The 25,669-nt window shown below is 38.9% G+C and overlaps 2 protein-coding genes across 2 annotated transcripts; both read left to right on the top strand.

Moving 5' to 3' along the window:
- The first annotated feature begins 304 nt into the window (after window positions 1–304).
- On the top strand, window positions 305–3,088 carry LOC133817968 (transcription factor MYB106-like). Its single transcript, XM_062250638.1, has 3 exons — window positions 305–675; window positions 836–965; window positions 1,810–3,088. The coding sequence occupies exons 1-3, from the start codon at window positions 543–545 to the stop codon at window positions 2,894–2,896; spliced, it is 1,350 nt and encodes a 449-aa protein (XP_062106622.1). The 5' UTR covers window positions 305–542; the 3' UTR covers window positions 2,897–3,088.
- Window positions 3,089–11,124: 8,036 nt separating this feature from the next.
- Window positions 11,125–11,827, top strand: LOC133814362 (uncharacterized). Its single transcript, XM_062247329.1, has 2 exons — window positions 11,125–11,144; window positions 11,197–11,827. The coding sequence occupies exons 1-2, from the start codon at window positions 11,125–11,127 to the stop codon at window positions 11,825–11,827; spliced, it is 651 nt and encodes a 216-aa protein (XP_062103313.1).
- The last annotated feature ends 13,842 nt before the right edge of the window (window positions 11,828–25,669 follow it).

Below are 25,669 nucleotides of genomic sequence, written 5' to 3'. Positions count from 1 at the left end.
ATAGTGATACAATTAAAAGTAATACCACGAAAAAGATATGTAGAAGATGCCAGAATTAGGAGAAACACCACAGCTGATTCTATGAAAAAACCTTGCCATATTAATTATATATATATATATATGCAAAAAAGACAATGAAACTATTCATATTTATATATAATTCTGTAAAAATATAATACATACACCGAATATAAAATGGCAGGGGTACTTTAGTCATCATGTACATATTAATTATATATACTCAAATTTATACATATATGTATACATATTTATATACTCTGATATAAAAATTTATTTCTCTATCCCATTTAAATCGCTGACCCTTCTCTCTATACTCATCTCTTCATTTTCATTTTTCAAAGACAAAACAACGCACAATCAGTACTGCTAGCTATATAGTCTCTCACTCTCTCTCCCTCACTCCAATTTTCTTGCACCACCATTAATATATATATATAGAGAGAGAGAGAGAGAGAGAAGTAGCTGAGGAGCTGAGAAAACAGATCTGCGGTGGCTGGTTTGGGTGGTGAATCCACTTAGAAATGGGTCGGTCACCATGCTGCGACAAAGTAGGTTTGAAGAAAGGGCCATGGACTCCTGAAGAAGACCAGAAACTCTTGGCTTATATCGAAGAACATGGCCATGGAAGTTGGCGAGCTTTACCAGCTAAAGCAGGTACACTACAGCGCTACTTACTCATTATATATAATCATCATGACCTACTCATATAACATAGTACTATATTGTTAGTATATATACGTTGGGAAAAGAAGGGTTGGAAAATTAATTATCTATACTCTACTCATTATATGTGTTTTTTTTCATGTATTTTTAGGGCTTCAAAGATGTGGAAAGAGTTGCAGACTAAGATGGACTAATTATCTAAGACCTGATATCAAGAGGGGCAAGTTCAGTTTGCAAGAAGAGCAAACCATTATTCAACTCCATGCTTTACTAGGCAACAGGTAATTAATTGACCATTATAATATCTTTATATGTATGTATACAATCTAGGTCATTGCTAATATTTTAGTTTTGGCTTTATTATCTTCTAGAAAATTAAGGGTTTGGTGGAGTCAATCATCAAAAGCTACACAATTTTTTAGCATTTAGCTATATAGACTATGTAGTCTCCATCTCTTCCTCGAGAAAATAAGATATGACTGAGTTTTCAACTAAAGTTTCTTTCAACGTTGGTGTGAAATAATTCATCCATAATTGACAAGTGGGTAATGATCGGAATTATTAATTATGTATCTTTTTTAATTAATTTGGTAGTTTATCAGTCAAGCTCTTTAGCATATATAAAGTTTTATATTGGTCAGTTTTCATTTCTCTTGTTTTGGAAAATACAATCATATTCATATATATCCATTGACAGTACTTACTCATTGAACTCTACTATACTCTTTTTCGTGATACGCTTTAAATGTGGGCTTTCCAGTAGTAGTCACTCTCTGACCTAAAATTATAAAATTTATTATTACAATATTTATTATATTAATTACATTCTGACCAGCATTTGATATCTGATTTTCTGCCATTTTTTTTGGCCGATTCATAATTTACTATACTTCTGATCATAATCTCAGAAAATGCATCATATATAAACAATAAATGATCTCTCTTGAAACTCAACAAGATATATATATAAAAAAAAAAAAAAACATTACGTGATTGTCCAAAATCAATAAACGACAACTTAAATCTCATTAATTTCTTCCCATATATATATATATTATTTTCTAACTTACTAGGGTTTTGTTTGATTATTATTTATTAATTATAATCAAAGTTTTTTGTTTTCAGGTGGTCGGCTATAGCAACTCATTTGCCAAAAAGAACAGATAATGAGATAAAAAATTATTGGAACACTCATCTCAAGAAACGCTTAGCCAAAATGGGAATCGACCCAGTTACCCACAAACCCAAGAACGATCTTCTCTCTCACGACGGTCACTCCAAGAACGCCGCCAACTTAAGCCACATGGCTCAGTGGGAGAGCGCGCGCCTCGAAGCCGAAGCCAGGCTCGTCAGAGAGTCAAAGCTTCGTACCGCCACCACCACCACCCCCACCCCCACCAACAACAAGAATATTCATTTCCACGCTCATCTCAACCACAACAATATCATCGGCTCGGCTTCAGCTTCGGCTTCGGCTCAGCTTCTTGACAAGACGACGTCGTCGTCCTCGTCCCCTTCGGATGTTGATGTTGCAATGCCCGTACTCAATCATAATAATAATAACAATGGTAATAATAATGCCTTTAAGTCTGCCACGTGGAATAATACTAGTGGTTCAGCGTGGTCAAAGTCTTCGGCTAGCGGTGGGGTCCGCAGTGACCTCGAGTCTCCAACATCAACCTTAACGTTCTCTGAGAACGCACCGCCGGTAATGGCTGCCGGAGTTACTACTGCTGCAGCTACGACCACCTCGAAGGCAGTGAATATTCATGAGTTTGTTGGGTCCTCGTCGGCTTCTTCAGAGACTGGGATCATTAAAGAAGAGGGAGAACAAAATTGGAAAGGTTTTGGGAGTAATAACAATAATAATAATAACTATGATGAAGAAGAAGGGCTTGATAATTCATTATTGTCGTTTAACATTCATGGAGGGGTATCATGGGCTCCGGAGTCCTTAAAAACGACAATCACTGGTACTCATAATAATGGTATTGTAGAGGAAGGGTTTACTAGTCTTTTGCTTAATAATATCTGCGAAGAGCCTAGCTATTCTGATGGTGGCGGCGGCGGCGGAGGTGGCTGCGACGACGATGAAAATGGCAGTGGCGGAAGTGGCAGCGGCACTAGTGAACATTACCAAGATAATGAGAATTATTGGAATAGTATTCTCAATTTGGTGAATTCTTCTCCCTCAGATTCTCCTATGTTCTAGTGGTTAAAAGCTTAGTCAAAAGAACTCTCTTTTTTTTCTTCGGATAATTTTAATATTATTGTGATTAATTTGTCATAAGTTAGGTTAATTAATAGGGGCTCATAGAATTAATGATAATGCCAAAGCAATTTTAATTGCTTCCACGGTACGTTCTCTCTCATAAAACACTAAATAAAAAAAATGGTATAATCATCACTTGTGTATATATATAATTTGTGAAAGCAGCTATTACGGTTTTGGAAGTACTGTAAACATGTTCATTATTCTCTTGTTTGAAGAAACTAATTCTAATTTAGATTGTGTGAACGTTCTTTTTTTTACCATAAAAATATAATCACTTTAATTTCTTATGATTTTAAAACTTCACACATATATGGAATGGTCCAATAAGAGAGTTTCAAAAAAAAAAATATTGGTCCAATAAGAGAGATGTATTTATTATAGCCTTTATTGCTTTTAGTTTCATGTCACTATCTTTTTATGACCAAGATGAAAGATCTTTATCTTTTTATTTTTTAAAAAATAAATTGTTTTCTCCTTTGAATTTGTGATCGAACGTTTAAAAGACAACCATAAATGAAAATAAAAAAAACTCTTGAACACTGCATTATAGAAAATTGAAAAGTGTTACACGTGTGTATAGATAACACAAACTTCTAAACGAAGCCAATCTAACTTGGCGGCCATTCAAATAATGAAATTAATGAAGCGGTGGTATTTATGATAAAGTGATTGAGTAAGAAGAAGAAGAAGAAGAAAAAGAAGCAACTTGAAGGACTATGAAACAAAATAGCTTCATTATCTCTAAGAGCACTCATAATATATATAGTAGACTAGGTAAAACAACTAATTAGCTAAAATAGCTAAGAAGAGTCTAAAAAAATCCAAAAATAACCATGCATCATATGAGGTAAAATGCATATGTATTTTACATATTTATTATTCATTATTTACATTTAACTACAAATGTATTGTTCATATGTATTTTTTTATTAATTTCTCAGTTCTCTGACATTTCTTTTTTATATTATATGTTTTTTTATGAATAAAATATATTCAAAAAAATAATAGTTAAATGATGTAGAGAGAAAAAAAAATAGATAATATGATGTATGATTTAATGGAAAATATTGATGTGTTACTACCACAGTGATGTGTTACTGTTTTTTTAAAATAGTAAGTCTCAATTTTAATTTGTAATGTTTTAGTATATATTTTAAGTGCACGTATCATTACTCTTTTAAAATAGAGTAAATAAGCTGATATGTATGCTCTAATTAAGAAGCTTAGCTAGCAAGTAGCATTACAATAGTCCTTCCAATTATTACTTAAATTATAATAACTTTTTTGCATTAATTTTATTCTGAACCCGCAATAATATATCCATCCTCTTTAGCGCAGAGAAATATGCAAAGTATCAATTATTCAAAGTAGGCCATATTGTTGAAGATTATTCATTCTCAATAATATAATTACTTATCTCGTATGCTTTCACGTTCAAGTACATGTTTTTATCCACTGATATGAATAGATTCAACTTTTAAGCTTACTTTATATATTTATTTCAATTAAAGTTCAGTTTGTTACGATGACTTTATCCAATTTAATCAATTGTTAGGAAAATAAAATAATGCCAAATTCATAATGTTAATGTGGTGCGTTCATCTTTTGCCGGCCATACAAAGCACAGCTGCACTGCCTTGACAAACAAATTTCAAATATGGTTCGCCATTTTAGGTTACCATTTGCTCTTGCTCATTTCATTTACATTAATAGCATAGGTCAATGTGTTTAGCTGTCTCGAAGATCTTCAACGTGTCCAGAATTTTAAATTTTAAATGAAACACACAATGTTAGGGAACAGGCCAAATTTTGGTCGTTGTACGCAAGCCATAAATTATATATGCAAGTGAATGGTCTACAATCCACAATGAGTATCTTCAGCATAGTTCATTGGACACTTTTTTGTAAAGGCAGAGAAAAAGACTCCCCACTACCAACCTTTATAGCTTATATAATATTAGTGTATAACTTTCTTTATATTATATTAATAGTTTCATTATTAACATTTAGTGTCACTATGTTATCTTTTGGTTTTGTACATGTGCTCTACATGTGTTACTAGTACCAATCAACATGTATTGTTGAGTAAGATCAATTTGACATATTGCTGCAGAGTGCAAAGTTGTGGAGCTTCTTCTAAAGATTCGATTCATTACTCCAATCACAACCAATAAATGGGGAATTGGGAGTAGTAGTTGCTGGTATTGAAACAATCATTGGGACTTACCTATTTCGTGAAAAAACCTACAACATGATTATTCTTTCCAGTTTCCATGAATGTAGCACATGCACCAGTGAAAAGAAATAAAGTTGATCCAATCTTTATTTGGTTTTCCCCCTGAAAAAGAGACTTTTTTTTTATCAGAAAAATCACTGAGAAAGGAAATGTACAGAATAATAAAACACTCGAGTATAGTACTCTAGCACCAAAAGTCTTCGCGAATTCTAACTCTAGATTGAGCGTGGCTGGATTGCTAGTGGCCAAGTACTCAGGATAATGGTCTTAATTTAGTGAAGGTTAAGAATATAATGCTTTGGCTATGGCCTATATATGTTTGTAATTGTATGCATTTCAATTAGTACTAAAATCTAAACAACCTCTGAGTTGGACCTTTTACAGTCAACAATCCTAAGTATGAAAATAATGCCTAGTGACTTAAGGGCTACTAAATGCATATGAGGCAGACAAAAAAAAGTAAAGGACGGGGAAAAATCAACACTAAACGCGGGAGGATAAGGGTAAAATACAACTTCGTCACTTTCTTTTCAAGTCAGTTTCAAACATTTTTAAGGGCACAAACAATGTAATTTATTATGGCCAATGATAATTATTTTCATTTTCATTTTTTCTTTCTTTCAAACTCTACACTCTGTAGGCTGTCGGTAGAGCTATTAACTTATATGTAAATAAATTGTGACTATACATGCATCATGCTACATTTGTATACTAAATTACATTGTTATGATACTCATGTAGGCATGAATCTTCCCACACCAAAAACTTTTGTAGTTGCCTGTGTCAACAAAAATAAACATAAAAGATACATATAAAATGGGGGTGACAAAAACATTTAAAATGAACACAAACTTGTTTATATGCATCATGCAGCTATATATGCCATAATTTCATTGTTAATTCTAAATATAACCATAGCATTTCCAAACACGCAGTATGACAGGTGATATGTTTTAAACATATAAAAGGAATAGAGGGAAAAATGAAAGGAAAATTAACTGTTGTTTTCCTTTAATAAATGCTATGAAGTGAAGCCAGGCTGTGTTGAAAGCCGCGTAACAATAGTGAAGAATTTTAGCCACGCTACAGGCTCAACATAAAATTGTGTGATATTTTTTTCATATTAATCCTCATTTTTGCACATGAACATTTATTTCAGTGTTTGCACTTCACATGGGTCTTAAAGAGCATACACTGCAACCAGCCGTGCATATTCAATGCGCATATACCAACTTTATCCTGAGATAAAAGACACGATAGTAATAGAAGTTTACCACAACAGCATCACTTGTACTCACTCTTGTTTGTTATGGTCTCATCTCACACTTCTCATGAATTCACCGGGGCCATAACGACAAATGTCATCTAATGGGTTAAACAAACTTAGTTACATTGCAAATATTCTTGGAGGAAAAAGAAAGAGGCATTGGCTATTGTTCATGTTTTGCGGGAACCAAACTATAAACGCAGCACACCACATGGCATGATATAATGCAAACTGTTATTGGTAGTCGATACCATACTACATATTATTTGAGTTTCACTCGTAACCAACGAAATGCTGTGGACTCGTGAGTTCTAAAATATCGACCAGACGAAACAATGACATATGGCATATAACAAAATAACAAATGTAGATTAAGAACATTTCCTAGTGAAGAAACAGCTGATAAATCACAAGTAAATCCCCTACTTTATCAAGGTGGGATTTAAAAGAACTTTCAAATTAGACAATTTTGCAACGAATTGGTGTACCAATTGAACCGTTGGAGCCATTCTATCTGGCAATACAATTTCAGACTGATCTTTGATAAATGATCATGGGTTCCAATGCATAGGCCACATGGAGATCACTGTTCCATGTTATAGAATGAACTAGTTTTTGGATCATATAAATGTTAAGGAATAAGTTGAGGCCCTAACATTTTTTTACCAATCCTTTAGATTTTATAATATTGAACTCACAATTTTACTTAAATGCATCAGAAAATAATGTCAAGCATATTTATGGAGAAATGTAACGAAAATATAAAATGGGTTCGGTCATGAAATGTCTGCATGCACCACTGAAATGTGATGAATAAAAAAAAGCCCCACTGTACAGTACATTTAAAATAGTCTTTATAAAAGTTGCCCAGGAAAACAAGCAACAGTTTCATTCTTTCTGACAAATAATCACACCTCAATGGCTTGTTCAACCAAGCAATTAATGCCCAATATCCACACAAGTTCAATGTTTTCCCCTTGTGTTGTGAGTTCGAAAAATATTGACATCTTTCTTTCTTAAGATGCAAAATTAATTTTTTTTCCATTAAACTGAGTACTTGAGAAGAGCCATATCAGATGGAAAATATATAAGGAAACACAGAAGGCATAAAATTTAAAAAAACTACAGAAATGGCAAAAAAGTTGGTAAATTTAGTCTAAGGTCTAAATTCAAAACCAGATGGTATTGCGTCCTGTGAAAGAGATAGTAGGGCCTATATTTGCAAGGCCAAAGTTGTTACAGAGAAGAGCCTATGACAATGTTGCCCATGGAATATGGCAGCAGAATATATGTGTAGTATAGGTCCATTATTAATTTCAACTTTAAAATTTCACAATCAATAATAAATTATAACACATGATATCATTTATATCAGCAAATCATTCTAACAAATCTAAGACCATGCAAATTTAAAACAGGACTGAATATTTGTAATTGTGAGCTCATGCACAAGATGCAAATTATCACAAAAAAAATAATAATAATAATTCGTTCAATATTCATTGAAAACATAATATTTCATTATCCAAATTAAAAAAATAATATATGTTTAGCCATTGTCAACCTATCAATTATAATAATTTTGGAACACAGAAGTGTGTAACATGGCATTGCACCAATTTTTTTGCACTCCATATGCTATAAGAAAAGTGGACTCATCTTATCTAACTGTATTCATGTGTTAGTGTTTTACTACACATTTAGGAAGGAACGGCTTCTAGTAGAAATAACTTTCATTAAAGATTCTCTTCATTACTAGTTAGTGCTTAGAAAGAGACACCCTTTGCAACAAAAATTATATAAAAAAGAAAGGTAAGCAAACCCAATATGTCCCTATCCTTTTACTTACTGTGGAATATGAAACTAAAATTTTGAAGAACTTGTCTACATGTGAGGGTATTACAGGCAGCAGAAATATTATCAACTTAAGCTGCAAAGCGAATCCCAACATTGTTATTGCACTTTAAAAGATTAGGCAAACCGATAATGAAGGTCACGGAGCCTATGTACTAGTGCAGTACCATATCAACCAATAAAGCTCACATTCCACACAACTGAAACTAAGGGAAAATGAGAAACACTCCAGCATATCACTTCACCTATTTTCAACTATCAAAATTTTGGGCTACATTACCTAACAATGTGAAGAGATACATCGAGAAACAATAAACGCATACATACAATCCTCTTCCATGCACATAGAAAACCAAACAAGAAAAAGGCACTTCAAAGAAGAAAACACAACTTTAAATGTGGGTAATTAGAGAATGAGAGCAAGTTGAGTAAAGATACTGATAATGAAGTTAGAAAAATATTTGATTTTATAGAATACCTGCCTCATACTTTGTATGAGTTTAGAAACCCTAATTCTAGCCGCCATTAAGCTTGAAGCAGCCCTTCCAGTATTTATATAGAAAAAGCGGCTGCGATGTGAGAAAGACGATCATGTCGTATAGGGTTTACGATTCTCAGCATTTTCAGGCTTCAGCATGCAGTTGGAGAAAGAGATCAGCCCATAGATTCAAAACTTCAAATGCCCAAGCCCATTTAAATGATCCATGTCAAAACAATGTGGTATATGATTGAGAAAATTACACGAAATACTACTTTTTAATTTTTTTTTGTTTGAGGAAATTATATTTTATATTATATTCTTAATAGAGTGTGCAAAAATATGGTTTTTTTTTTCAAAAAAAGTTAATCTATGGTTTTTTTACGAATTTTCACTTTTATGGGTTTATTTTCACATATTTTTGTATAAAAGTTGGTTTATTTCATAGTTGTATTCTTAATCAAATTTTATTATTTTGGAAGGGTATGTTTGTAATTTGATTATTATTTTTTAGCTTATTTGTTTTTTTTATATTAAATTTTTCTTTGGTTGTTTTGCAATTTTTGTTTTGTAATATGAATTGTGTTTAAAATTAATTTTTATTTATTATAAACATTTTTTTCCATTTTTTTAGATTTTACGTTTTTTTTTCAAATACTGGGCAAGGTAACCAGTTACTTGATTGATCTTTGATAGTTATGTTAAATAACATGTACCAGGAGGGGTAATCAGTTATCTTGAGAGGAGTAATATATTGTCATAAGAGGGGTGACGGGTTACTCATATTAAATATGAAAAGAAACATCAAATATGGAGGAAAAAGAGGAAGAACACTTCACTAAAATAGGAAGAAGAAGTAACTATGATTTTAGTAACACAGGTAACCAATTACCATAAAGAACCCAGAAATATACACACGCATCAAAACGTGAAAGTAACCAGTTAGGTCGAGAAATATACACACAAAGAACGGGAAGGTAATCAGTTAGCACAGATTGGAAGGTAAAAAAAATCCAATTCACCCCTTTCCCCTCTCTCCCATCTTTTTCATATATATATATATATATATATATATATTATATTTGAATGTTCCCATTAAGGTAATTGGTTACCCATTCATGTTTTCATATTTTTATTAGTTTTCTTTCCAAATTTTGGCGTTCCTATAAGGGTTACAGTAAAAAGAAAATGCTGAAAAAACTAATTTGATTTTTTTTTTAAATATAGTGGAAAAAACTATAAAAAAAATTACAATAATAAATAGTAATATATAAAAAATAGTAAAATAATTATGTAATGTTAAAATATGTGTGGAAAAAAGGAAAGAAACATAAAATGGAATGAGAAAAGAATAAGTAGAAAAATTGAATAAAAAAGAAGGAAAAAAACTTAGGAAAGAAAACTAAAAAAATATGAAAAAAAAAACAAAACAAAAGAAATGATGAAGGAAAAAAAATAGATGAATGAATAAAAATGAAAAGAAGAAGAAAAAAATAATGGAAAAATGGAAAGAAAAAAATATGAATGAAAAATTTGGTAGAAAAAAAAAAGAAAAAATGGTTCAAGAAAAAAAGCTCATATTTGTGAAAAAAGTAAAAAAAAAAATAAAGGAGAAAATAAGAAATACAAAAATGAAGAAAAAAAAGAAAAAATGAAAGAAACCTGAAAAAATATGAACAAAAAAAATTACAAATGTAAAAAAAATAGATAAATGAATAAAAATGAGAAGGAGAAAAAGAAGAAGAGAATGGAAAAATGGAAAGAAAAAATTAGTAGAAAAAAAATGGAAGAAGAAAAAAAGCTCATATTTGTGAAAAAAGTAAAAAAAAAGAAAAAAAAATAGAAGGAGAAAATAATAAATACAAAAATATAAAAAAAATGAAAGAAAACTGAAAAAATATGAACAAAAAAAATTACAAATGAAAGAAAAAAAAAATAATAAAAATGAGAAGAAGAAGGGAAGGGACGAAAAACAATAGCTTGGGTCTCGGTTTGTTCTCTCCCATGGCGAAGAAGAAGAAACTGATACGTAAGCCTTAAATTAGGGTAGAAAAGCAAGAGAATCAGCTGGTTCAAGATGAGAAGGATCCTTGTTGTTCCGTAACCAAGGATTTGGTGATAGAAGGCCCTGCATCTGGTGCTTTGAATGAAGTCGAAGATGCTCGAGAAGAGGGTTTGGATCTCAATAACGTAGAGATTTGACAGAATGGGGATAGAATATCTCAGGTAGGCGATTTCACGGGAGATGGGAAAGCAAACTCGATCTCGCATGTAGCTTCCTGGGCAGATAAGGTGGAAGAAGGGGATTTTCAAGCTTCAGCTCAGCGTCAATGGCAGCAATTTACAGCAAGTAAGATTTCATTTTCTGATCGATAACTTGAATTTACTGAGCCATTATTCAGAGACGGACGGAAATATGCAAGGGTAGATGCCGATGAGGTTAAAGTCCAAACCGCGAATTGGAGTTCGGCAGTAATCTGTATGGTTCTTGGGGCAACTCCTCCAATGAATGTTTTTGAAGGGTTCATAAAAAGAGTACGGAGTCATTTAGGGATTGCTCAGATAGAAAGAATGACAATGGGTCTAGCCATGGTCAAATTCAATGATGATGCAACGAGGGATCAAGTTCTAGAAAATGGAATACTTCATTTTGATAGGAAGTCTGTTATCATTCGGCCATGGTCTGCGGATCTTAGTGTTATTCGCCTTGTTCGTTCAGTTCCTCTCTGGATTCGCTTGCATGATTTAGGGCTTCAGTATTGGGGTAGTAAATGCCTTAGTGCACTTGTGAGTATGATTGGTAAACCGATAATGGTTGATAAATTTACAACGGAGCGCTCAAGAATTCAGTTTGCAAGAGTTCTTGTAGAAATGGAAGTTACAGATAATCCCCCTAGAAGCATTCAGTTTCTGAATGAGCTTGGTCAGATTATGGAACAAGGAGTGGAATATGAATGGCTTCCTATTAAGTGTAAATCTTGTTCTGGTTTTGGTCATTCAGAGATAGAATGTGGTAAACAATTGAAAGCATAATGGGTCAAAATAGATACTACAACTAAAGAGGAGATGAGGGATAGGAAGAACACAGAAGAGAAAGAACCTACTGGTGTGGAGCCTGCGGTCTTGACTAGTACAGACATGGAAGGGGTCCAGGCTATCAATACTGAGGTGGAAGGGGTTCAAGTCACTAGCTCAGAGGGATCTCAGCCTAACTCTTTGGCTAATACTGTAGAAGATAAGGGTAAGCAGAATAGCAAAAACTGAAAATCACTCCTAAACGTGTAGCCTCTCATTCTAAACATGGTTAGGTAGCAGCTTCTACTGCTAAGATTTTAGGACAAGGGCAACAAAAGATGAATAAGTTTAAGGTGCTTCAAGAGTAAATGATTGGAGGTAAAGAAGGTAAACCCCTTCCGATTTCCACTAATGGATAATTGCAATATTCTAAGCTGGAACTTAAGGGGGCTGAATAGTTCAAATAAACATAAATCATTAGTAGATCTGTGTAGTAGGTATAAAATTGGTATTGGAGGTTTTTTGGAGACTAAAATGAAGGGGAATAAAACTATAGAACTTATGGAGCAAAAACTTCCAAATTGGGAGTTTTATACTAGTTCGGTTACAGAAGGTAGAGTTTTGATAGTTTGGAGGAAGGTTTTTGTAAGGGTTACAATTCTTGAGAATTCTAATCAATTTGTTCACTGCTTGGTTAAGATGGCTGGTCAGAAGCAAGTGTTTTATGTTACTTTTGTCTATGGGCTTAATTCAATAGAAGGTAGAACGAGGTTATGGGATGGGTTACAACGACTATCCCTTTTGAATGAAGCATGGATTATTTTAGGGGACTTCAATGCCCCTTTTTCTGGTATGGATAGATCTGGTGGGAACCCAATCTCAGCAATAGAATTGATAGACTCTCTTCGTTGGCTTGAGGAGGCTCATGTTGTTCCCCTCAAGAGTTTAGGTTCTTATTTCTCTTGGACTAATAATCAAAATGGTCCAGCAAGAATCTATTCTAAAATTGACCATGTTTTTATGAACGAGGCTTGGCTTGATCTTTTTCCTCACGCTAATGCTGCTTTTAGATGGGAAGTTGTCTCAGACCATTACTCTTGTGTTGTTAACAATGTGCCTAAGGATAATTTGGGTATTAAATTGTTCAGATTTTACAACTTTTGGGCAGATCATCATAACTTTACTGAGGTGGTTAGGAGCAGCTGGAGGATGCCTATTAAGGCAACTGGGTTAAGGGCAATATATTTAAAGACTTTGAGGCTGAAGCATAGGTTAAAAGCATTTAATCAAAATAATATTGGTGACATTGGTTTGAACTATCACACGGCTAAGGAAAATTACCAAGAAGCTCAACTTCTAGCTCAAGCTAATCCGAATGATTTCAGGTATCAGACAGAAGTGCAGGTTGCTGCTGAAGCCCTTTTAGTTCAGGAGAAAATGTACCATAGTTTCTTGACCCAAAGAAGTAAAATAAACTGGTTAAGGAAGGGTGATATGAATACTTCTTTTTTCCATGCTTATCTGAAGAAGTGTAGAGCAGAAAATGGTATTGCTTCCTTTGTCAATGATCAAGGTAATCTGGTAGACAATTTTTCTGAAGTTGTTTCTCACTTTGTTGAGCATTTCAGAGGTTTTTTGGGGAGCCCGAGTTCAGCTACAGGCATAATTAATTTAGATTTTATAGCGTTGGGTCCAAAGCTCTCGGTAGATCATCAACTAATGCTTTTAAAACCTTTTTCTTATAAGGAAATTCGTAATGCATTATTTGGTATTCCCATCACTAAGTCCCCGGGACCAGATGGGTTTGGTTCTGGTTTTTTCAAGGCTGTCTGGCAGGATATTGGGGATGAAGTGTGCTCTGCAATAAGTCAATGCTTTGATACAGGGTGTTTTCCTTCAGATCTTCATGAAACTTCTCTGTTGTTGGTCCCTAAGGTGGAAAATCCATCCCGACCAATAGACTATAGACCAATTGCTTGTTGCTCAACTTTGTATAAATGTATTGCCAAGCTTTTATGTTCGAGAATGGCTTTAGTCCTTCCTGATCTTATTCAGCCGAACCAGGGAGCATTTATAAGGGGTCGTTCAATAGCTCATAACATCATGATTTTTCAGGACCTTATCAAAAACTATGGGAGGGCTTCTACTTCCCCAAGATGTGCTATCAAGATTGACTTAAGTAAGGCTTACGAAACGGTAGATTGGCAATTCCTAGAGGATCTTTTAAAGGCTCTTTGCTTTCCTATGAAATTTATAGGATGGATAATGGTTTGTTTGTTGAATACTTCGTACTCTTTGCTCATGAATGGTAGAGTTCAAGGTAAATTCAAAGGCAAGAAGGGGCTGCAACAGGGAGATCCTATGTCACCTCTTTTGTTTGTGCTTATAATGGAATATATGACTAGGAGACTTCAACTAGTTGCTCTTAACCCTTCTTTCAGATATCACCCTATGTGCAAAAGTCTAAAGCTTATAAACCTCTGTTTTGCTGATGACTTGATCCTTTTTTGTAAAGGTACTCACTCAGCTGTTCATACTCTTAAAGATGCTCTTGTGGAATTTAGTTCTGCTACTGGTTTGTCTATAAATACAGCTAAGTCTCATAAATTTTTTGGAGGCGTTTCTGCTACAGAGAGATAACTTATTGCTCTGGAGATTCAACTCCCGGAAGGCTCCTTTCCTCTAAAGTACCTTGGGGTGCCTATGAGGCCAACTAAGTGGAGACATGAAGACTGTGAAATAATTCTTCAGAAAATCAGATTGAGACTTCAATCTTGGACCAGTAGACATCTCTCATATGCTGGCCGAATGCAGCTCATCCATTCAGTTTTATTTGGACTTCGCAATTATTGGATGAGCATCTTTATTTTACCACAGAGTATAATTAAGGAGGTAGAGAAACTGTGTCGTAGCTTTCTTTGGGGCAGTTCTGGACAGAGGAGTAAGCTTCATCTTGCATCTTGGTAGAAGGTTAGCCTTCCTAAAGCTTATGGTGGGCTTGGTTTCAGAGATGGAGCTTTATGGAATAGAGCTATTTTAGCCAAATATATCTAGGCTATCTCTAAAAAGCCTGAGATTTTATGGGTTAAATGGATAAATGCTATATGTTTGAAAGGTTTCAACTTCTGGAGTTATACTCTGAAATCTTATTGTAGTTGGTATTGGAGGAAGTTATGTCATATTATGGAGAAATTTAGTTATTCTGAGATTCAGGTTGCTGGGTTTCTAGGGAGATTCCAGCCTTCAAAACTATACAATTGCTCTTTAAACCAGCAGCTGGTGGGCTATTATCCTGCAGTTTGGAGTAAGCTTACATTACCAAAACACAGATTTCTCCTTTGGCAGGTGATTAATGCGCAGCTGCTCACTAGAGACAACCTTATTAGATTACACATTCAGGTGACAAACCTGATGTGTCCGGTCTGTGGGAGTTACTTTGAGAGTCACCCTCACCTCTTCTTTGATTGCTGTCTCTCTAAGCAGGTTCTCAATATCATGTTTCATTGGCTTGGATTCATAGCTTGGCCTAGTGACTTCATTAGTTGGGGTGTTTGGCTTGCTAGAGCTCGGCATGGACTAATGGCTTCCATTCTGAACTTGATTGTTGCTGCTGTTACTTACAGTATATGGAGGAATACAAATAGATATTTTTTTGATGGCTATTCGTTGGCAGCTGATTGCCTAGCCAAGGAAGTCAAGAATATAGTTAAATATAGACTTTACTTAGTTAATTTTATGAAGATTTCAGTTCAGGAGCAGTCTTTTATAAGGAAACCACAATGTAATTTGTTGACGCCGTTTTTCGCCAACAGATAAAAGAAGAGAGCACGTAAACAATTAAAGACAATGGCTAAAACAAACAAACGAATCAGACACGCGGTTTTTACGTGGTTCAGCAGTTAAATCTGCCTAGTCCACGAGTCTCTGTTATTAATCTCAAGATTATCTCTGAACAATCCTTTAGCATGAATTCTCCAGAGTTTTCTCTCAAGAATCAGAAATTCGGCCCCCTACAATGGTGCATCACTTCTCTATTTATAGAGAAGGATGCAGAATACTATCCCACATATTTTGGGTAGTTACTCTTTTGTGAATAAAAATAAATAGCCTTAAATGCCAATAATCAGATATAGAAGGAAACGTTCCCCAAAGATCAGGAAACGCATAACTGACTAAATAATATCCCACGATTTTTGGGGATTTACATCAATAAATGAGGATCATATCCCATATCTACAACACTTGTAGATATTCAAGGTAGTCATCGCGTATCTCCAAGGCTTCACGTCATTGTGCGAGCCGCTGACACTTCCCGAGCTGACATTTCTTTCGAGATGGCATATCGAGCTCGAGATCCCTGCTCCGAAGTTGTTTCTGAAGATGAGGGGCTCACAGAGCTATCCTTCGAGATCGAGATCATTTCGAGGTCACCATATTCGAGGTCTGTACCATACTTTGCAGGCTCCGATTTACAATCGTAGAGCATACCCTAACCCTCACGAGACCATTTAATGCGAACTCAGCTTTCGAGGTCATATTTGCTACGGCTCGAAATCTGGGTATAACATTTTGCCCCCTCAAAAGTATTTGTTCGAATCCTAAGAGAAGGAAACTTTTGAACTACTCTTTTCGGGAACCATACCGTCACACTCTTAAAAACGGACACGTGCCAAATGGGTATTGCTCACTTTAGGTACTTGAGTACCTTGGGAATATGCCCACGATCGTTCGTCTGACAGCTTTTCGGCGCTATCTTATCATCGACTCCCCTCCATTTGATCTGTTGAGGATTTCAATCAACGTTCCTGATTAATTCAGTTTTCCCACCTATTTATGCAAGACTCCCTCTTCGTCTTCTTCACATTTTCTCATCACAGACTAGAAAAAAGAAACACTCCCTAAACCTCTTACCACAGTTTATGCTCATTGCATGTTTTCCAGGCCGAAAAAAACAAAAGAATCCTGGTTTGTACGAGTCAGTGAGTTCTTTCCTGCAACCTCTTCTCCACTCGACGATTTCGCTGCATTCCCCATTACTGTGTAAGTACGCCATTTTTGTTGTTCCTTTTATACTGTGCTTGTTGTGTATGTTAGTTTACGTTATTAGCATGATGCGATAGGAGGGTTTGAACCGATAAGTTTTTAGGCTTTCTGGATTTTCACTCTGGAAGTTCGTCTCTGGTTTATATTCAGATTCAACGTTTGAATGTGGTTTCAACTTTCTGGGTTTTGAAAATTTTAGGCTATGTTTCTTGTACACCAAGTTTTCGGGTAAAAACCCTTATTCTTGACAATTACACGAAACCCGAAAAAGCCCTTTCCTGGCTAACCGCCACCTTTCTTTCCCTTGAACTTCGGGATTTTCAAAAAATCATCCACGTTCTTTTTCTTCCCTGTGGAATACGCGCTCTGACTCTTTAGTGAGGGTCTTAATATTTAGTTTCTTGCCCTTAGTTATCCGAGCTTATCTTATCGAGTTCGTGATCCTTGCATGCATGGCCCTCACCATTTTTTCTTTCTCGTTAGATGTCACAGAATCTGGAAAGACGGTGGGGGTCATTACGAGCAATCCCTTACGAGCCCAAATCTTTGAGCCCGGAATCGGTCTTTGTTCGGAACCAGCGTCGGATTAAAGAGTACGAGATCGCACGCGAGCAAGAAGACATTCGAGCCCACTATCGCCGCCAGATTGACGAGGTCATCGAAAAGAAGAGAAGGGTCCTTCGGGAAGCCATCTATCCGGAGCCGAACCCCGGACCTAGGCCAGTTCCCCTCGACCCCGCGTTAAAAGTCACGGTAGCATACCATCCGGGGGAACTTCAGTTTTCCTTAATGGCGGAGCCTTCGTCTTCGCAGCCTAGGAGGGAGATGTTTGAAGCCGAGTTCTACCAGAGCTCGGTTACCACCTCCGACCAGATAACTGACATCCTGGCCCTTCATGGCCTTAGCTCGTTGGACACACTGAACTGCCGAGCTCCGACAAGACATGAACGGAGTTGCTTCGCTCCTGGGGGCCGTGATTCCAGTGTGAAGTACGCGGCCTGGAGCCAGGAACACCTAAAGGCAGGAGCTTTGCTGCCCCTGAAGTCCTTTTTCAGAGATTTCACCGATTTCGTTGGGTTGGCTCCATTCCAACTCAACACCAACTCATACAGGGTGCTGTCTGCCCTGAGGTCCTTATTCCACGAGCTGGGATGGATAGGACCTTCACCCCAAGAGATTTTATACCTCTTTTGTTTGAAGAGTAATCCCTCCTGAGCTCGGGGAGGAGATGGTTTTTACTATCTTTCGAGCTATCCCAAAGAGACAAAAATCTTTGAAGACCTTCCGAACCATCCCCCTGACTTCAAAAGGGCTTTTTTCTGGACAGACGGTCTGTTCCCGTCTCGACATCGTTCGTTTAGGCGAATTCGTAAGTATTCTCGTTACTTTCTATTTTTGAGCTCGAATCTTTAGCCCTTGAATCCATGTTTAGTTGAAGTGTATCTCGCCTTTCAGCTAACTTTCAGTGTCCCACCCCCGACGAGACAATGAAGGAGCACAGAGGGAGCCTGCTCCGACTCCCTTATGGCAGGAGGTCTCTCTCATTTCTGCTACATGAGGACAAGCTTCGAGCTTGTGGCTTGTTGGGACAGGGCCAGTCAACCTCTGACTGGTCCAGTAAAAAATACGAACGCTGGGAGGAAGTGCCTCTGCCCACAGGCATCCTTCCCCCGAGGAGGGAAAGGAAAGCATCTCTCCCAATTCGCTCGAGAAGTCCGCGGTCGGGGAACGAGGCCAATGATGAAGCCTCGAGCTCGGACTCCGGTGGAGGTAAAACCCTTCCTACTTCGCGAATGTGGTCCCCCACTTTATTAAAACACAGGCCCAATAGACTAGTCTCGTGCCCACAGGATAGATACCACTTCTACATATGGAGTTGGGTAGATGACTGTGTCCATAGGTTTGATAGTGGGCTCGGGAAATACGACACTATGTATACCACGGACGAGATGTGGAATGGGATAGCTGTGCAGTATGGGACCAATGATTATAGGGACCTTTCGAGGTTATCACCAACTTATAGGGAAGGCCCTCCCCCCGCCTCTTCTGAAGACGGGGGAATTTCATGGTCCCCAAGCTCAAGCTCGGGGGAAAGTTCCAGTTAGGTTTTTTCTTCAACTGGTTTACATCTTTTCCCAAAGTTATTATCATTGTTTAACTCACTGTCATTATGCAGGTGCCATGAATCCCAACCTCGACGCCGTGCTCTTTAGTGATGGGGGAGCTGGCGCCCAGAAAAGCAAACGCCCGAGGATACCAAAGAGGCCCGACCGACAGTCCAAGGTACCTAAACGTCACGAGACGACTCCCACGGCCCAGATCACTGTGGACACCTCCAAGGAGCCGACTGCCCAGGTCGATGGGTCAGGCTCAACTGCATCCATCTCTCAGCTTCCCACCGAGACCCGGTTAATAGTTGCTCGGCCTCCGAAGAAACCTTCTACCTCAACGGTTCAGCTGCCAACGGCCCGAACTCATACTGAGGAATATGTACTTGATGGCACCGCTGGGGCAGAAGGGGCGCTTCTCAGCTCGGACGTCCTTTCTCGGGTAGGTCAGAGCTTTTCTGGCTTTGGTGCCGACCACTGGGACCTCGTGCGCAAGGCCTCGGACTGCAACACTCTTTATGAGAAGAGTATCGAGCTTTCCGCCGCGGTAGCCTTCTCAAACACTCTTTATGTCTTAGAGTATTTATGTCTCTGATTATATTTCTGATTCATTCTTTGTGTTTCAGGCCCTTGTTGTTTCAGCGCAACTCAACTACAAGCTGACCAACGAGGTGCAGACGAGCTTAAATCTGGCTCAAAAGTCGAAGGATCTCGAGCTGAAGATGATTGACGAGCTCAAAGACTCGAAGTCTGAAATTGAAAGATTGAAGACCCGTCTCGAAGAGCTTGAAAAGTCAAACGCTGAGCTCGAGAAGGCCAAAGCCAAGCTCGAAGAGGAGAAGTCTGAAATTGAAAGATTGAAGACCCGTCTCGAGGAGCTTGAAAAGTCAAACGCTGAGCTCGAGAAGGCCAAAGCCAAGCTCGAAGAGGAGAAGTCTGCCACCTTCGATTTCATGGAGAGCGAGAAAACCCGCCTCCTGGATGAGGCTAAGGAGCTGAGGGAGAAAGCGGTTGACCAGGCCATGTACAAACTTTGGGCCGACAATGCCGATCTTGACACCAGCTTCCTGGGTCCTCTCGAAGCCACATATGTTGAGCGGTGGAATGCCCGTCTTTTGGAAAGTACAGCTGCTCGAGAGGCGACCCAGCAGGATAGTCATGCTATTCGTCCTGGAGGGTCTGGTGATATTGATGCTGAGAAGGCCAAGGATACTCTTCCTTAAATCCGATCTCGGAGAGATCAGCTATCGGGGCTGCGTCCCCTCATTCTTGTAACTATTTAAATTTGTGCCCACAGGGCTGACACAATTTCTTTATATGCTTTACATTTCTTGGCTCGAAATATTTTACATTTTTCTTGCATTGATGAGTTATGTTTATTTAATTCATACAAACATAGTTTAGATTTAGGCTCGAAATTCGATGCATTCATGCATAGTTTATTCGAATTATCCGTTTCCGACCTCGTTATTTATCAAGGTCGTACATTACTTTAACCATGAACTAAAAAGTACTTATATTGCATGTAATATGAATGATTTGGTTAATCTTTTAGTCACTTTTCCTCATCCTTAGTATCTTAGCTCCGAGGTTATGAGTTCGAAACTATTTTAAGATGTTCCAGCCTCGATCTCGACATATTTCGTGATGGGTTTAGGCTCCCATTTATCATTGATCAATAATTTGGCTGGTTTGTTCCAAACCTGTTATGCTTGCACATCTGGTTAACTCCAAACGTTTTTGGTTTTTGGTAGTTCGGTAATGTCCGAACTATCTAAGCCCGTGTACTTGGTTATTTCCAAATATTATGTTTTTGATAACTCGGTTAAGTCCGAAATATCTAAGCTCGCTCGGTTAAGTCCGAACTATCTAAGCTCGCGTATTTGGTTATATCCAAATACTTTTTTGTTTTTGTTTTTTTTTTTAATTTTTTAAGCTGGAGGTATGTGTATGTATACCAATGATGCCCCCTTAATATCCTATGAGTGTGACCATAGGTTATTAAATTAAGAGAGATTGCAAAAATAAAAATAAATTACATGTGAAACAAAGTAGACCCTTTATTTGAAATTCAAAAACAAACTAAGTACAGAAAATCATGGTTACGGGCGACACTTCCTTCACTATTGATAATATGGTCTCAGGTGTTCGCCATTCCATGCTCGTGGTATGAGGCTCCCATCTAATCTTGCAAGTTTGTATACGCCAGGGCGGATGACTGATTCTATCTGGTATGGTCCTTCCCAGTTTGGGCCGAGTACTCCTGCTGCTGGATCTCGGGTTGCTAAGAATACTCGTCTCAAAATCAGGTCTCCCACTCCGAACTTTCGGTCTCGAACCCTCTTATTGAAATATCTCGTGGTCCGTTGCCGGTAAGCATCATTTTTCAGCTGAGCCTCTTCCTTTTTTTCTTCGATCAAGTCTAGGGTTTCTTCGAGCTGAATATGATTGGAACTCTGGTCGTAAATCTGAGTTCGAATTGTCGGAATTTCGACCTCAATGGGCAACATTGCCTCGCAGCCGTATGCTAGAGAAAACGGGGTATGCCCAGTTGATGTCCGAGCTGTAGTTCTATATCCCCAAAGGACTTGGGGTAATTCCTCAGGCCATCGTCCCTTTGCTTCTTCCAACTTTTTCTTCAAGGAACTCTTGAGAGTTTTATTAACGGCTTCGACCTGACCGTTCGCCTGAGGGTGAGCCACTGACGAAAATCTCTTTATTATACCGTTCTTGTTACAAAAGTTGGAAAATAAGTCGCAATCAAACTGGGTTCCGTTGTCAGACACAATCTTTCTTGGCACTCCATATCGGCATACGATGTTCTTTACCACGAAATCCAGGATCTTCTTCGAAGTTATGGTCGCCAATGGTTCAGCCTCCGTCCATTTTGTGAAGTAATCAACCGCGACCACAGCATACTTTACTCCTCCTTTGCCAGTTGGGAGTGAGCCTATGAGGTCGATGCCCCATACCGCAAAAGGCCATGGGGACGTCAACATGGTTAGTTCGGAAGGTGGAGCTCGGGGTATCGTGGCGAATCTCTGGCACTTGTCGCATTTTTTCACGAACTCGAAAGAATCCGTTTTAATGGTTGGCCAGAAATATCCTTGGCGTATAATTTTCTTGGATAGGCTATGCCCCCCGGTATGATCTCCGCAAAACCCTTCATGAACTTCTCTAATAATCTTCTTTGCCTCGGGGGGAGTCACGCATCTGAGCAATGGCATGGAATACCCTCTTCTGTATAGCCTTCCATCCAGGATGGTGTAACGAGGAAGTTGATACATTAGTTTCCGAGCCTGACTTCGATCTTTTGGAAGAATTCCATTTTCGAGGTATTCAACGATCGGGCTCATCCAGGTCGGTTCTGTCTCGATCATGCACACATCTTCCTTGTCTGACTCAGTAATGCTGGGTGCTGACAGATGTTCTATGGGTACAACATTCAACTCCTCATTTTCAGTGGAAGTGGCGAGCCGAGCTAAGGCATCTGCATTTGAGTTTTGTTCTCGGGGAACTTGTTCGATTGCATAAAACTCAAAAAACTCCAATGCGTACTTTGCCTTCTCCAGATAAGCTGCCATTTTTGTGCCACGAGCCTGATACTCTCCCAAGATTTGATTAACTACGAGCTGAGAGTCGCTGTAGCAATGTATAGCTCTGGCCTTGAGTTCCTTTGCTATTCGTAGTCCCGCCAGTAAAGCCTCGTACTCAGCTTCATTATTAGATGCTTTAAAGCCGAACCTTAATGCAGAGTGAAATTTGCTCCCTACAGGGGTGATCAGAATAACTCCTGCCCCCGCTCCATTTTCATTTGACGACTCGTCGACGTAAAGTTTCCACAGCTCGTGGGCCGTGGTTGTTACTTCGTCGTCGGCTGTACCGGTGCACTCTACTATAAAATCTGCCAACGCTTGTGCCTTAATGGTTGTTCTCGGATGGTAGGTGATCTCGAATTGTCCGAGCTCAACAGCCCACTTAAGGAGTCGACCAGATGCCTCTGGTTTGGACAAGACTTGCCTTAATGGTTGATCTGTCAGTACATGGATAGGATGTGCCTGAAAGTAAGGGCGGAGCTTTCGAGATGAGTGGATCAGACTGAGGGCGAGTTTCTCCATCAGTGGATACCTTGACTCTGCCCCCAGTAATCTTTTACTGATGTAGTAGACGGGTTTCTGTATTCTCTCTTCCTCTCGGACGAGCACCGCGCTTATCGCGTGTTCAGTTGTTGAGAGATATAAGAACAGTACTTCTCCCGTCTCAGGTTTCGATAGGATAGGTGGTTCGGCTAAGTGCCTTTTTAGCTCTTGAAAGGCTAGCTCGCACTCGTCTGTCCATTCGAACTTTTTACTTCCTTTCAATAAGTTGAAGAACGGGAGACCGCGGTCCGTTGACTTCGAAATGAACCTGCCCAGAGCTGCCATCCTGCCAGTCAAGCTTTGAACATCTTTATGCTTCCGAGGTGAAGGCATATCGATCAGGGCCTTTATTTTATCGGGATTAGCCTCGATTCCACGAGAGTTGACAATGAAACCCAGAAATTTCCCTGAAGACACCCCAAAAGTGCACTTCTGAGGATTCAACTTCATGTTGTACTTTCTGAGCACGCCAAAGCACTCTTCGAGGTCATCAACATGGTTCTTGTTAAGTTGAGACTTTACGAGCATGTCGTCAACATAAACTTCCATGTTGTTCCCTATTTGCTCTGAGAACATCATGTTTACGAGCCGCTGGTACGTGGCTCCGGCATTCTTGAGTCCGAATGGCATGACATTGTAGCAGTAGAGCCCTTTATCCGTAATGAAGCTCGTATGCTCTTGGTCGGGGGCATGCATGGGAATCTGGTTATATCCAGAATAGGCATCCATGAACGACATCAGACCATGCCCCGCCGTGGCATCCACGAGCTGATCAATTCTCGGTAGGGGAAAACAGTCTTTCGGGCAGGCCTTGTTGAGGTCTGAGTAGTCAATGCACGTCCTCCATGTCCCATTGGGTTTCGGGACCAACACTGGATTGGCCACCCAATCAGGGTAAAAAGCGTCCCTTATAAAATTATTTTCTTTCAGCCTGTCCACCTCCTCCTTTAGTTCTTTCTTTCTGTCTTCATCCAGCTGCCTTCGCTTTTGCTGCTTCGGAGGAAAGCTTTTGTCTATATTCAATGCGTGGCTCGCTACATTAGGGCTTATTCCCACCATGTCAGAGTGGGACCACGCGAAGACATCCTGGTTTTTCTTCAGAAAGCAAATTAATTGCTATTTTGATTCGTCTAGGAGGTGTTTCCCGACCTTCACCTTTTTCGAGGGATCAGATTCATCGAGCTGAACCTCTTCGAGCTCCTCCAAAGGTTGGAGGTCAATCTTCTCTTCAATCCTTGGATCGATCTCCTCGTCAATTTTTAGAACTGTCCCATCTTTATACTGTATGACAACAAGTGCTTGCGCGCTTGTTTGTTTCTTTCCCCTTAAGGAAATGCTGTAGCACTCCCTTCCTGCCAATTGATCTCCTTTCAATGTTCCGACCCCGCTTGGAGTTGGGCACTTAAGGGCTAGATGCCTTACAGATGAAACTGCCCCCAGCCCGACCAGGGCGGGTCTCCCGAGCAATACATTGTAGGCAGATGGTAACTCTACTACCACGAACTCCATCATCTTGGTCACCGAGACTGGATAGTCTCCCAAGGTCACAGGGAGTTCAATGGACCCCATACAGGCGGTTCCTTCTCCAGAAAAGCCGTACAAAGTGGTTGCACAAGCCCTCAGGTCGCGAAGGGAGAGCCCCATTTTCTCTAGGGTTGCTTTATAAAGAATGTTAACTGAGCTCCCATTGTCTATGAGAACTCGGCGCACTCTTTTGTTGGCAAGCTGTAGGGTGATGACGAGTGGATCATGATGAGGGAACTGGACGTGAGAGGCATCCTCCTCGGTGAAGGTTATAGGCTGAGTCTCAACCCTTTGGCTTTTTGGTGCCCTTGGTTCGGGTTCATATGGAGACTCGTCCCCTGTCTTCAGCTCATTCACATATCGTTTTTGAGCATTTCTGCCCCCTCCTGCGAGATGAGGACCTCCCGAGATGGTTATTACGTCCTCTCCATCTATCGGCGGAGGCCTATCCTCATCCCGAGATCGGGAGTTATTATTCTGTGTTGCCGGAAGCACGGCTACTCTCTGGCCGGTAGTAGCCTGTCCAGTATTCTGGTTTTTGACATACTGCCGGAAATAACCTCTCGAGATCAATCCTTCGATCTCGTCCTTCAGCTGTCGGCACTCATCAGTTGTGTGGCCGCTGTCCCTATGAAATCGACAATACTTGCTGGAGTCCCTCTTGGACTTTTGATTCCTCATAGGATCCGGACGCCTGAAGGGGACCTGGTTTTCATTAGCCAGGTATATGTTTTCCCGAGACTCGTTGAGCTCGGTATGCACTTTATATACGGAGAAATATCTTTCTCCTTTTTTCTTCTTTCCTCCATCAGCCTCGGGATTATTTCCCTCGCTTTTTTTTCTCTTGGAAGGATTCTCCGAGGTAGGCTGTGTAATTAGAGGGTCAACCGAGGTTGAGGCGGAGTTAATGTTTATCGTTGTAGTTTCGGTCTGCGAGGTCGCTTTGAGTGTTGACCTCGCTTCCTCTACATTGACGAATTTCTGCGCCCGTCTGTTAAACTCGGTTATCGACCTCACCGGTTTCCCTTGTATGTCATCCCAAAGTG

Source organism: Humulus lupulus, chromosome 2 (assembly GCF_963169125.1).
Source record: "Humulus lupulus chromosome 2, drHumLupu1.1, whole genome shotgun sequence".
Taxonomy (NCBI): Eukaryota; Viridiplantae; Streptophyta; class Magnoliopsida; order Rosales; family Cannabaceae; genus Humulus; species Humulus lupulus.
Note: the sequence above shows the minus strand (reverse complement) of the source record. Positions and strands in the feature narration are given on the sequence as shown.

Bases quoted from the DNA above. Each gene is read 5' to 3' on its own strand.
- LOC133817968 (XM_062250638.1), top strand. From the start codon at position 543: ATGGGTCGGTCACCATGCTGCGACAAAGTAGGTTTGAAGAAAGGGCCA. The intron at 676-835 runs GTACACTACAGC...ATGTATTTTTAG, and splicing joins AGCTTTACCAGCTAAAGCAG to GGCTTCAAAGATGTGGAAAG. The intron at 966-1,809 runs GTAATTAATTGA...TTTTGTTTTCAG, and splicing joins CATGCTTTACTAGGCAACAG to GTGGTCGGCTATAGCAACTC.
- LOC133814362 (XM_062247329.1), top strand. From the start codon at position 11,125: ATGGCAGCAATTTACAGCAA. The intron at 11,145-11,196 runs GTAAGATTTCAT...GCCATTATTCAG, and splicing joins ATGGCAGCAATTTACAGCAA to AGACGGACGGAAATATGCAA.